Source organism: Myotis lucifugus, unplaced genomic scaffold (assembly GCF_000147115.1).
Source record: "Myotis lucifugus unplaced genomic scaffold, Myoluc2.0 scaffold_1, whole genome shotgun sequence".
NCBI classification, from domain to species: domain Eukaryota; kingdom Metazoa; phylum Chordata; class Mammalia; order Chiroptera; family Vespertilionidae; genus Myotis; species Myotis lucifugus.
In genome coordinates this window covers 15,933,834-15,947,132 of record NW_005871049.1, presented here as the reverse complement: position 1 = coordinate 15,947,132, position 13,299 = coordinate 15,933,834, and the positions used below count along the sequence as shown (strand labels likewise).

General features: G+C 44.7%; 1 protein-coding gene across 4 annotated transcripts in view; it reads left to right on the top strand.

The window, feature by feature from the left end:
- ZNF827 (zinc finger protein 827) overlaps nucleotides 1-13,299 on the top strand; it is a 162,056-nt gene that overhangs the window by 20,402 nt on the left and 128,355 nt on the right. For all 4 annotated transcript variants that reach the window (XM_006081747.3, XM_014455597.2, XM_023754853.1 and 1 more), the window contains exon 2: nucleotides 10,517-11,566. In XM_006081747.3, the coding sequence (XP_006081809.2) occupies nucleotides 10,517-11,566 (1,050 nt within the window). The remainder of the gene's footprint in view (nucleotides 1-10,516; nucleotides 11,567-13,299) is intronic.

Sequence of the window (13,299 nt, the reverse complement as noted above, 5' to 3'; positions counted from 1 at the left end):
AGCACGGAGGACTTCACTCCAAGCAGCAGTGTGGCCAGTTTTATACAATAATAATCAACTTAAACAAAAACTACAGCTAAGGCTACAGCTTAGAATCCAGAGGCAAACAAACCCAGGAAAAAAGCCTTAGGCCTTTATTTAAACTTAAGTGTATTTGTTTTCTGGGGCTGCTATAACAAAGCACCACAGACTGGGGGGCTTACAGGACAGAAGTTTATTGTGTCTCTGTCCTGGAGGCCAGAAATCCAAGATGAAGGTGTCAGTAGGGCTGCGCTCCCTCTGAAGATCCTGAGGAAGGACCCGCTGCAGGCCTCTGTCCCTGCTGCTGGCCAATCTTAACATCATGTTGTTCCTGTGTGTCTGACTCTGTGTCCAAATGTCCCCTTTATGGGGACAACAGTCCTACTGGATTCAGGCTCACCCTAATGACCTCATCTTAACTTGATCATCTGCAAAGATCCTATTACCAAATAAGGTCAGATTCACAGGTTCTTGGGTTTGGTCCTCACCATCTTTTGGTCCTCACCAACTCATGACACTAGGTTTTCATCCTTATTTTGCGCACAGTGTTAATAAGCCTGGTGATGGTTATCTCAGCTGTGGCAGACAGAAAGCCACACATGTAGAAGGAAGGGGCTCTGCATAGGGCATAATAGAGAAAAGGAATTCAAAAGGACTGTTAAAGTAGGAACAGTAACTTCAAACACAGTAGCTGGGGGCCACTTAATATGGGGGCAAGCTGCTGAGAAGTCCCAGGAGCCTCCGAGACACATCTGTGTGTTACAAACATAATGATTATGTTTAACACATCATGTTTGGGTGTGTCTGCATTTTTAAAGCCCATCAAAATGAAATTTTAAAATGTTGACTGCACTTTGGTACTTTTTGGTTACTTGAAAAATTAGTTTTTTTGTCAAGCTACTCATGTTCTGTTAGATGTTCTGAAGATTTGGGTTTGAATCTGGCTTTGTCACTCAGTAAATGCTTATGTTAGGTAGGCTCTTAACTTTTTGGTACCTTGGTTTCCTGGTCTGTAAAATGAGGAGAGACGGTCTGCCATGTGAAATTATTGTGAGGATCAACTTTGCTTATGCATGTTAAAATATGCCTGTGTATAGAAGCTATAGTTTCAGTGCTTTATGCAGAATTGTTCATCTATTCTACAAATGTTCATTGGGAGCCCATTATGTTCCAGCCTTGTTCTAGAATCCATTCATCCACTTAATGATGATTACATCCTGAGTTAGTAGTAGAAGCACTGGCCTTTGGATTGGGACATCTGAGCTGCAGTCCTGACTGTGCCTGTAAATCAGCTATGGGACTTGGGCAGATTGCTGGCCCTTCCTCGGCCTCTGCCTAGAGATGAGCCATACGGACTAGATCTCCAAGGCATTTCTGTCTGTAAAATGATTCATGTAACAAAAATAACAGATAGGACTACAGTTCTTGATATCCTGCAGATCATTTGTGCAGTCTGGGAAGTTACCCTCTGTGCTTTGACTTTCCTCTCTGAAATGGGAGTAATAGGACTAGTACTATCTGTCTCCTCATAGTACTAATAGTAACAATGATAGCTAGCCTTTATTGGGCTTTGACGTTGTGCCAAGTACTTCTCATGCATTCTTGCTTCTCCAAATAGGGTACATGTTTCTCCAAGGCAGGTGGGCATCCAGAGAAACAGGGTGCATCGTCCCAGAGAATAAATTTTCCCACCTGGTTTGTGAGAAACACCCCCAATATTATTAAGTAAGAACAAGCATAGCTATAGTGTGGAATGCAGAAGTAACTTCCAATGTTAAACTAAAACTCAAAAGAAATTTGGGGTTCCCTGGAGGGGGCATCAGCTTTAGTCCTGTCTTCCCCTGAGGTGCAGTTCACTGTTCTTGGCCACTAGGGAGCCTTTGGTAGGAAAGTTTGCAAAACAGACCCTCTTTTCCTCTTCCGTGTTTGACTCACACGAGAAAAATAGAATTATCATTTGTAATTTTGAAAATAGTTCTCATTTCCACTACTAAGTGCTACCTTTCTGATGATTAAGCCCATTCTTCTTGTTTATTCATACATTTAAATAATAATTGAGCATCTGCTCTCTGTTTGGTACAATTCTAAGTGCTGAGGAAACAGCAGCAAACAGTACAAAACCCTCTCTCTTATGGAGCTTTTATTTTAATACACAGTGATGTTTAAGGAGAGACCTCAGGAAGTCAGGGAATCAACCATGTGGCTACTTTGGGGGTGGGGGTGGTAAAAGGATTTCAGGCAAAGGAAACAGCAAGTGCAGAGGTCATGAGGCAGGAGCCTGCTTTATTTAGGAGATAACATCAGAGGGATATAGATTATATAGAGACTTGAAGATCAAGGTAAAGTCATTGGATGATATTCTGAGAGACATGGAAACCACTGATGAGAATAATGGAATCTGACTTTTTAAAAAATGTGTTTTAATGGTTTCAGAAAGGAGGGAGGGAGGGGAGAGGGAAAAAGAAGGAGAGAGGGGGAGAGAGAGAGAGAGATAGAGATAGATAAAGAGAGAGAGAGAGAGAGAGAGAGAGAGAGAGAGAGAGAGAGAATCAATGATGAGAATCACTGATCATGATCAGCTGCCTCCTGCATACCCCATATTGGGGATCGAGCCCAAGACCGCAACCCGGGCATATGCCCTGACTGGGAATCGAACCATAGCCTCCTGGTTCATAGGTTGATGCTCAACCACTGAGCCACTCCAGCTGGATTGACATATTTTTGAAAGCTTATGGCTGCTGGCTGAGAATCATAAGGGGTCCAGTTGGAAGGTTGCTGCCACAGTCCAAGTGAAGATGGCAGTGCTATATATCAGGGTTGTAGTGGTAGAAATGGTGAAAAATGACAAGATTTGGAATGTGCATTGAAAGTGGAATCAACCAGATCTACAAAGGAATTAGATGTGGAGTGTAACAGTAAGAGAAGAGTCAAGGCTGGCTGCAGGGATTTGGGCCCAAGCAATAGTAAGGATGGAGGAGTTGCCCTTGATGTTGAGATGGGCAGTTTGATGGAGGAGTTTGGGTAGTTCCTTGGTCACTGGAAGATCTGACTAACAAGTAGCTTTATATGAGAATATTAAAACTGGCTCAGATACTGTTTGCAACTCACGTTGAAGACAAGGAGCGATGTGTGCATTTTTGTTACCTCTCTTTTACTCCTGGACATTTTAAAACAATAATCTGAAAACATTGCTGTGTGCAAAATGCTCTTCAGGACCCAGGAGCCCTCCCTGCTCTCTCAGCTGCGGACACGCGTCCTCCCCAGACTCCTTGCCGCTGCCCCGTGCCCTCACGGCACCTTTTCCCCAGCTGGACTGGGGACAGGAATCTGGTTGTCTTCTCCACCCTGGCAGTTTTAAATAACTAGCAGTTCTTAAATTTTCTTCCTGGCCACACAGAAGGCTGCTGGGTGCCCTGGGCATCGATGTTTCAATAACTGTGATCTCTGAGGCTTTGTCCTGTGGAGCCGATTAGCGCGTTTAACTCAGACTGTGGACTTGGAGCCCCCGACCCCTGAGAGGTCTCTTAGGTTCGGGCAGAACTGGTGTGTAGCAGGGGGGGTCAGGGGGGGAGGCGGGGGGTATGTGCTAAAGCTTTCAAGCTACAAAGGGACAATTTAAAACTTGGCAGGTAAAACCAGCCTAAGTGAGGATATGTTTTATGCTTAAAATTATAAAATTGGTTCTGAACAGCCTGACATGCAGCATACTCAACCTTTATTAAACATTACAGAGGTCACTGCTTTTGTCTTCCTGGTACCTCTTTCCCTCTCCTTTCTTCTGTGACCCACATTAAGCCAATTGTAGAACCCACCCCCTGGCTTCAGTGATAGGACCAGGGAGCAGAACATGACCTCTCACAGGCCAATCAGAGGGGAAGGACCTTTCTCCATTGGTAAGTCACTGAGAGTGAAAGTCCAGAACCTGTGTAGCCAGGTTGTCAGCCTCCTAGGAAAGGAAGCCAGAGAGGATGAGGTTAACCTCTGAGGGAAGAGACTACTGGCAAATGAGAGAGTGCCTGGAGGGTGCTGTGACATCCTCCTGCTGCTAGTAACTCTTTATGCCCCTCTCTGTTTGATACAGGGACTGAGGACATTAGCTATGGCTTCCTGCCATTACAACCACAGGAGCCCTAATATCCCTGCTATGGGCAGGGCATTGAGCAGGAGTGCAAAATGACTAACTCTTGGTCCTGCCTCTGGTCTTTGTAAGCTAATGGTTTCAGAACTAGCAAGCATAGTAAGATGATTGATAAAATCTGCCCTTAACAAATCAATAGATGGTGTCTTTTTAAAATGTGAAGAATTAGGAATATAAAAATTTTTTCATTGAATTGATTTATCCAACAATTATCACCTAGATATTAGCTTTCTCAATGTCTGGACTATTTCCTGTTTGATGGTTTGCAAGGAGCAAGCCCACTTGTCAGGGAATTTCCAGTATCATCTGTTGAGATCTCCATCCTTTGAGGTCTGTTTCCATAGCCACCTGCATCACTGGGATTAACCGCTCCCTCTTTTGTGCACACACAACCCTTGCCCTGTTCCTTTGTGCGTCCTAGGCTTGGGCAAGCCTCGCACTCTTGTGGGTTATAAACGGTTGGGCCAGAGACTGCTGTACCTCCGAGTCTCCTTGTTCAGAGGACGGTTTCTTGAACATAGTAAATGCTCAGTAAATGTTTGTTGCTTTAAATCAATTACTAGCATTGGTTTTGCTAATGACTTTTATGCACAGCTCCTTAAACTTTACAAACCAATAAATACTGTTTAAAACTGTGTGGAAATTTTGGTTGAGCCTGCTCTCTTCCAAACCTGCTGGTAGATTCCTGTGCACCGGCTGGTGGGAGTGGTTTATGGGTAGACATAGTGGTGGGGGTTTTAGCCTCCCATTTCTACTTGCTTTAACCTCAGCCAAAAGGCACGAAAACGAATAGAAGTCTCTTTCTTATATTTTTTCTTCTGTCTGATCTTTCTGAACGAGGATCTTAGATTAACATTGGTCCAAATAAATGCATCTGATTACAACTCTCACACCGAAAAGGAAGTGAGTTGAAAAAAAAATGCAGCAAGAGCTGTGGATCTCGAGTTACTGATTTTCTACTTGGGAACTGAATTATAAATAAATGTGTTAGGTAGCAGAATTTTGTTGTGTTTCCCCCAAAGGAGAAATTGTTGCTGCGTGGAAACAAAATTTATTCAGCATATTTTCATTCTGTAATTGCACCATTTCTATTCTTAATTCTTTGAGTTTCTGATTCAAAGTGAAAAAACACAAAAACAGACCGTTGTGTAAAGCTGACAGGAACGAGTGTGAACCTGGCTGCGAGACGCAGAGGTTGTTGCAAAATTAGCCACGGAAATCGCTTCCTATTCTGGAGGTGAAAAATAATGTATTTAGAAGGAAGTTATTTACATTGGCTGTTGAGAGGCTTCCCTGGGAGCCTCGGTTGGGAAAACTGTGAGATCCACGGTGGGTGGATGTGCGCAGGGAGCATTCCCAGCGCTCTGTGATTGCGTGCCCCCAGGCCATCCTGGTGACAGGAGAGGGAGCTGTGTGCTGCCCAGGGGCTTCTCAGATTGTGAAGGAAACTCAAGTCAAGCCTGGCTTATTCTAAAGTTTGTGGTGGCCAACAAATTAACCTCCTAGATTGCAGGAATGCTACGTTTTGAGCTCCCAGCGGACAGAACCTTTTCTCTTGATGTATTGTCCAAGGTGCTGGAGGGCCCTGCAGACCCTGCTGTAGGGGAGCTCCCCGCAACTGGACCAATGCAGACTTCCGCCTGCATGATGGAACTGAACGTGAAAACAGAGCGCAGCCCAGCAGGGGGGAAAATGAATATTTGTGGGAGAAAATCCTTGTTGCTGCTGTTTCGTGAACTGCAAGCATATTTGTTTGAACCTTCTAAGATTTTTCTCTCACCTCTGCACGGCCCTGTGTCTCCTGCATTCATTTTTCTGAAAGCTTCCCCCACCTTTCGCTTGACCTCAGGTGATGCCAGAATAATTTCAGATCTGTTTCTCTGCAGGTTTCTGGCCTGGCTCTTTCTAGGCCATGCATTACAATTATTTGGTGGTTTATTACTCAAATAACCTCAATTTCAGTAGTGGCATCTTCGGAAAAGCGTTTAATAGAGTATTATGAGTTTTGAAATATTCTTTACATATCCGAATTTTCTTGTCTAGAAGAGAGTGGTATCTCCGTGTTCAAGATTGAAAAGAACTGAAGAATGGATGGTTGAGGTTCTATCCCGGTATTTTAGCGACAAACCCGTCTGTTTAAGAAATGCTTTGTTTGCTTGTTTGGGGCTTGTGTTTTGGCAAGGTTGGGAAAGTTGCTTTAAATGTAGATATCAGCTGTTTGTATTATTCAAGAATGTTCGGATCTCCTTATCACTGTTGGATAGGATTGGAGCAAGTTGACAGCTTCTTTAGTTTTTGACACGCTTATCCGCTTCTACACATTGAAGGGGGAATATTCTTGCACACTGAGGGTGTACACGGAGGTGGTCGGAATGAGGCTTTGCCTTTGGGGCTTTGCCAATAGATGTTGCTGAATTCTCTAGGCCAGGGGTGGGCAACCTTTTTGTGAGTGCGTGCCAAAACCAGCAAAATCTCTGACTCAAAATTCTTCTGCGTGCCAACCCTAATTTTTTGAGAACATGTTACGCCTACTTGATATCTCTTAAGGTGTACATATGTGAAGAACCTTGAAGAAATAATAAAATTCATTCGAGCAACAAAAACACAGTATATGATGATGAAAAATACATTTATTTTCTAATGTATACATGTACACTGATAGTCCGACAGAAAACTTTATGGCTCCGTATGATATTATCAGTGGGACTTTTGCTGCTGCATCACTGATGATAGAGATTTTACATCAGGTTTATATTTCGTGACCTTCAGAGATATGCACGAGCTACTACTTTCATCCGTCAGGCTACTCCTATTACAAGACTTAACAAAATTCATCACTGAGAACAAAGATTCACAAGCATATGTGGATGAAACCAAAACACTGGTTGGATCTAGGAAGGCAGGGAGAGCTAAGGCAGAGGCATAGAAATTGCTCTTCCCCTCTCTCATCAATCCATGTCTATGGTCTTTAAGATAACTTGTTATGTAAAATTATTTATTTATCTAAGATGCACCTACACTGAATTTATCTGAAAAATAAAAAAGTCAATATTAAGGAAAAAATTGTAAATGGAAGATTATAAGAGAGGGTCTCGCGTGCCAGCAAAAGTTACTGGCGTGCCATGTTTGGCACGCGTACCAGGGGTTGCCCACCCCTGCTCTAGGCATTTGAATCAATATTTGACCAACTACAGCCAAGGAAGAGTCAGAGAGGGGATGGAGAGATAAGGGTCTAGGAATAATGGGCATTTACCTCTTAATGATTTATCTCAAGATAAAGAGTGAATGCTGTCCTTATCTAAGAGATTTCTCTTGCTGATTTCTGTTTCAAGAGGGTGGAAGGATGGACAAGTGGAGCTGCGTGACACAGACAGAGCGCACGAGAAGTTGCTATTCAGAGTGCATCTGGTAGAGAACGCTGAGCCCAGTGTTGAGAGATTTGGGTTCTTGGTTTGGGCAGTAGCACTCGATAGCTGTGTATCTTTGATCCAACTGGGTAACTTTGGTAATATTTAATAGTCTCAGTAAAATCACAGGTCTGTACATGTGACTGTCATTCTTTGTGGTTCTCAAAACCCTGCTCTTACATATACCTTGTTAGTTGACCCTTACAGCAAAGTTCCAGACCAGTCTTGCCTATCCGGAGCTACTCTAGTTGGACAAAAATGTAATCTAACAGTATTTACTGTTGAATCTCTCTGTTTTCCTATGTTAGTTCATTTAGCGAATTTTGATAAAGATTGAAGAAGAGAGTCTTCAAGGAGATATTCAGCTAATTCTCACTGTAGTGATTTTTAAATCATAGTCCCATCGATTCTCCTGAAGGATGAGATGTTTGATCTGAAATCAAGAAAGGTGGTTTGCCAGAGGAACAGAAAATTGGCCCAGTTGTTGAAATGGAGGTGGGCTGCTTGGTGTTCGGTAAAAGGCATCTCCACTGGGGAGCTGAGTTATTCAGGGTCCCGCTGGTTTCAGGACCGATGGAAAAATGCTGAAATCCAGTGGGAAGAAGGAAATGTGGCAAATCACAAGGAACCAGGCTGTTTTTAAAAGAGAAAATTCAATCTTATCTGCTTTTCCCCAGCAAATTTCATTTGATATTTTACGTTTTCTTGATAACTTAATAAAGACTCTCAGGAAAGAGTTGTAAAACTTTAGTGAAAGAGAATTTGTCATTTGTGACATTGCTTCTCCAGATAGCATGGGAAGATCAATGTATTAGCTTGTAGTTCATGCATTCCCAGTTCTAGCTATTTCTATTCAGAAAAGACAACATGTTATATACCAAAACTTGGCATAGTGGGGGGTTCTGGCTCAATCCCTACACATTCATTGAACTGTGCTAAGAACCAGGTGTTGTGTTGGGCACAGGCTGGGATATGTAGATAATAAATCCCTGCCTTCAAGGAACGCCACTACTTACCTTTCAGAAGATAAACCAATAACAGACAGATAATGATTAGTGATATAAAAGCAAAATAAACAAAGCACAGGAAAGTTGGCCCTGCATTCAAACTATGCACAGAATCAGCTGCTTCTCAGCTCCTGTACCACCTTGAGCTGGTCTCCCTGCCCCCACCCTCGTGCCTGAATTTCCACATGGCAGCCAAAAATCCTTTGAAAATGTAAGTCCCATCATTTGACTCCCTGCCCCAAACCCTCCAGTGGTTCCTAATTTCACCAGGTGCCCACGACCTTTTCAGTAGTCGACAGAGTTCCACTGATCTGCACAGCCTCCTTCACAATTCTCTCTTTCTCTTTCTCTGACTTCTTCCCCTACTGCTCTGAATCTCACTCACCCCACCCTACTCACACGGTCGTGCTTGCTGTTCCATGGACATGCCAAGCATCTTCCCACAGGAGGGCCTTCACAGTGACGCCCTCTGCATGGGACCCTCCCAGAGACCTGCATGAACCACTCCTCACTTCTTCCCAGTCTTTGCTCCGAGGTCACCACCTCAGTGCAGCCTCACCCTGACCCCCTATTTAAAATTGCAACACACCTCTTGTCCATGACCCACCACCCTCCTTGGCCTGCTCTGTATCTTTGTCAAAGCACTTGTCACCCTCTGGCTTACTCTCTGACTTACTAATTTATTAATTTTGTTTAACAGCTGTCTCCTTCCACTGAAATGTAAGATCCAAGAAGGCAGGATCTTTGTTTTGCTTAATGTTGTTCAATCTAGAACAATCGAGAACAATGCTTGGCATGCAGCAGGTAGTCCATAGCTATTTGTTGAATACGTGAGTGAATGAATGAGAAAGAGAGATTGATTCTGACTGAGAGTTCTGGGGAGAATCATGAGGAAGAAGCCTTTGAGCTGAGTATTGAAGAATGAGCAGAATTGGACATTCAGGTTTTCTGGGGAAAGACATTCCAGATAGAAGGAATATTTTGAGCAAAAGTGGAAAAGTGACAGACCACCTGAGTGCTCTTAAAATGTCAAGGAGTCCCAACTGACTGGTGCTTGGGCCGGGGGTGGGTGGGGACACTGAGAGTGGGGGCAGTGGGTGGATAAATTAATGGATAGAAAATAATTAAAGAGGACTCTGAGTGGAGTGAGGGGCCAGATTACTAATCTCTGCCTGGGATAAGGTGGCAACATGTCGGTGAGTGGAATCAAGGACTGTCAACCAAGGAGCCTGGGTAATGTGGCAGAGATGGTCGTTTTCAGAAATCAGTAATGTGAATAGTGTTTGCCAGAGAGATTTGATTTTCATATAGCACTCGACTGTTTTCAAAACATGGTCACATGTTTATTTTGATTCAAGCTTCGTAAGAACTGGGTGAAGTTGTTGAAATGCATACATTTTTAATAAACTTTAAAAAAATGAATTGCATCTTATATCAACCCAGCTAAGGGCCTGGCCTGAGGTGGCGGAGTTGGGAAGTGGGGAAGCGGCTTCGCACTGTCTGTCTCGCAGCCAACGTTTCCCCACTCTGCCAGCTGCCTCTCCAACTCTGACTCGAGACTAAAGATATCACGCTGGTTTCCTCACAAGGGGACACGCTCCTTCCCTTTCCCCCGTGTCATTGACAATAGCAGTTACTTCTGCACCAGATCCATTTCCCTCTTTCCTCCTTTCCCCTCTCCACGGATCTGGCATAATTTTTAGAGAGGTTAACGCGTGTCGTAAGGGGGTGTGTTTTTACCTCTGCCTGTTTAGCATGTTCCCTTCTCTCTTATGCCAAGACGGTCTGACTCAGCACCTGCCGCTCTAGTTCAGGTCGCTGCCGTCTTTCATGTGGTTCTGGGTGGAAGGGAAGAGGAAGCGTGTCGGCGGGGCCGTTTGAATGTCTTCAGACCTGCCTGTTGCTCACTTGGGGAGTTAACCCGATCTTCTTCATTTCCCCAGATGTTAGTAGGCAGGACGAGGCGGAGGGCGAACTCAGTGAAGGAGAGCCCTGGTATGGAAACTCCTCCGAGACTCCGTCCGAAGCATCCTATGGCGAGGTCCAGGAGAACTATAAGTTGTCCCTGGAGGACCGGATCCAGGAGCAGTCCACGTCCCCCGACACCTCCTTGGGAAGTGCCACTCCCAGCAGCCACACGTTGGAGCTGGTGGCGCTCGACGGGGACGTCCTGCGAGACTCACTGCAGGGCCCGGACCACCTCTCCCCCGGCCTGTCCTCTTTGTGTGAAGACGACTCCCCGGGCTCCACGAAACCTTTGAGCAGCAACTTGAGGCGGCTGCTGGAGGCCGGGTCCCTCAAACTCGACGCCACAGCCACGGCCAATGGCAGGGTGGAGTCCCCGGTGAACGTGGCCCCCAACCTCTCCTTTTCCCCACCGTCCCACCACGCCCAGCAGCTCAGTGTCCTTGCCAGGAAGTTGGCCGAGAAGCAGGAACAGAATGACCAATACACTCCAAGTAACCGTTTTATATGGAATCAAGGTAAGTGGTTGCCAAACTCAACCACCACCTGCGGCTTGTCCCCCGACTCGGCCATCCTCAAACTGAAAGCTGCAGCCAACGCCGTCCTGCAGGACAAGTCTCTCGCCAGGACTGAGGAGACCATGCGATTTGAGTCCTTTTCCTCCCCTTTCAGCTCCCAGTCTGCCAGTTCCACCCTGGCAGCCTTGTCCAAGAAAGTCAGCGAGAGAAGCTTGACTCCTGGCCAGGAGCACCCCCCTCCGGCCAGCTCCTTCCTCTCCCTGGCTTCCATGACCTCCTCGGCCGCCCTGCTCAAGGAGGTCGCAGCCAGGGCTGCGGGGAGTCTTCTGGCCGAGAAGTCGTCCCTGGTGCCCGAGGACCCCCTACCGCCACCGCCTTCAGAGAAGATGCAAGAAAAGGTGACCCCGCCACCGCAGCCGCCGCCACCACCACCACCGCCACCGCCACAATCCTTGGAATTATTGTTACTCCCAGTTCCCAAGGGAAGAGTTTCTAAACCCTCCAACTCAGGTATGGAATCTTTTACTTCAATCACTGTGTTCGTCTTTTTTATTATAAATTGCTAAGTCTTATTTCATTTAAAAACATTTTTATTTTATTTTATTTTTGCCCTATTCGGTTGGGTTTCGCATCTGATCTGTGGTGGGAATAAAAAAGCAGGCTCACAACAAAGTACTTGAACTAAGCAGGGTAGTGGTTTTCCTGCATGTGTGACACAAAGACTTCACAAATGGCTCCATTTTAGAAAGGTAATGAATAATCTTAGAGAGATACAGTACTCTCCTCCCTTTCATAGGAGTGATTTTTTTTCATTACCCAGTTCAGGCTGGGTCCATACGAGATATATTTAATGGGGGAGATCAAAGCATCTTTGTCATGAATTGCGTGGCATCGCTGAACATGGGAGGGGGGACTGCTTTTGAAACCTTGGACGAGGGAGAGCCCACCCTTCCCGCTGCCTCCACCACAAATGGGCTTTTGTACAATCAGTAACTCCTCTGCCCTAATTTATCACACTGTATACTTTCATGTTAGCATTCTTATTACCTTTTTTGTGGGATTTAAGCGCTTTTCACCGGTCCTGCCCTGGTTTAATTTCTTGTCCTACACGAACTCTGAAGCATATTGTCACTCAGACATAATCAAAGCATTTCCTGCAAGTGCTGTATGTTATTTCAACCCAATCAGATTCTGAAGGAATGTGCATGTGGAAAATCTGAATCATGAGCGTTTCTCGTGGGGACAGCTTTTCCAAAGGAGAAGTTGCTGTCATGTAGAGGGAGTTATTCATCTGAGGGAGACACTTAGTCACTTGCGTTCTCACAGTGGAAACGTCGTTTCTTGGACTGGTTTGTTGTTCAGTTGTGCGCATGGTAAGTATATGGTCCTGGAGATGGACGTATGGAGTTTCCGACGTCTCCCGAGGATATCCTGCCCGACAAGAACAGGAAGCAGGCGGGTTGTGTGTGTCCTCGGCAGTGTAAACACTGCCGTTGTGTGTCTAGCTGGCTTTGGTTATTTGCAGCCGCATTGATGAAGAGTGTTGAGAATGGCAAATAATTGACTGAACGATCGCAGCTAACATCAGTCTGACGCATTTATGACAGATTTCCATTTAAATTGCTGAGTGAGCTATACGCACTAATTATAATTACTTTAAAACTTGTGTAAACAGCAGACTACAGCGAGGAAAATGGGTCTCTGGAACTTTTATGACTCTAAGCCATCCAAATGGTTCATGCCAGAGTTTCCAAAGTGTCAATAAAATCCTGAAGTGTTTATCGGTTCTGAGCATCATTTCTCCTCACTTCTCACCTGCCATCTGGTGAAATAAAGAGAGAAATGGCTACTATTTGGAAACAAGGAGAAGAGCAGAGGGACCTGGGCAATCTTGCCATGGAATAAATCACTCCTGGTTTATGGAAATTTTATTCAGGGTAGAAGCAGAAAGAGAGGCATGGCTCTACGTAATATGTAATTTTATAAGTATTCTCTGCATCTGGTGATCAAATACATATATTAATGGTGCTTACACTGTAAATTCTCCTGGACGTTAGTTACTTGGAAAAGCTTATATAAAATGAATAATAAACTTTATTTGACTGAAGCATTGGAAAAAGGTAACACAAAACTGTGCCTCATGAAAAACAAGTGGCTTTGTCACTTTATAGTGTCTTGGGAATAATCAGCAATAGTTGTGAGGCATTTTTTTTTCATTCCAGCGACTGGATGCATGTAAAGAT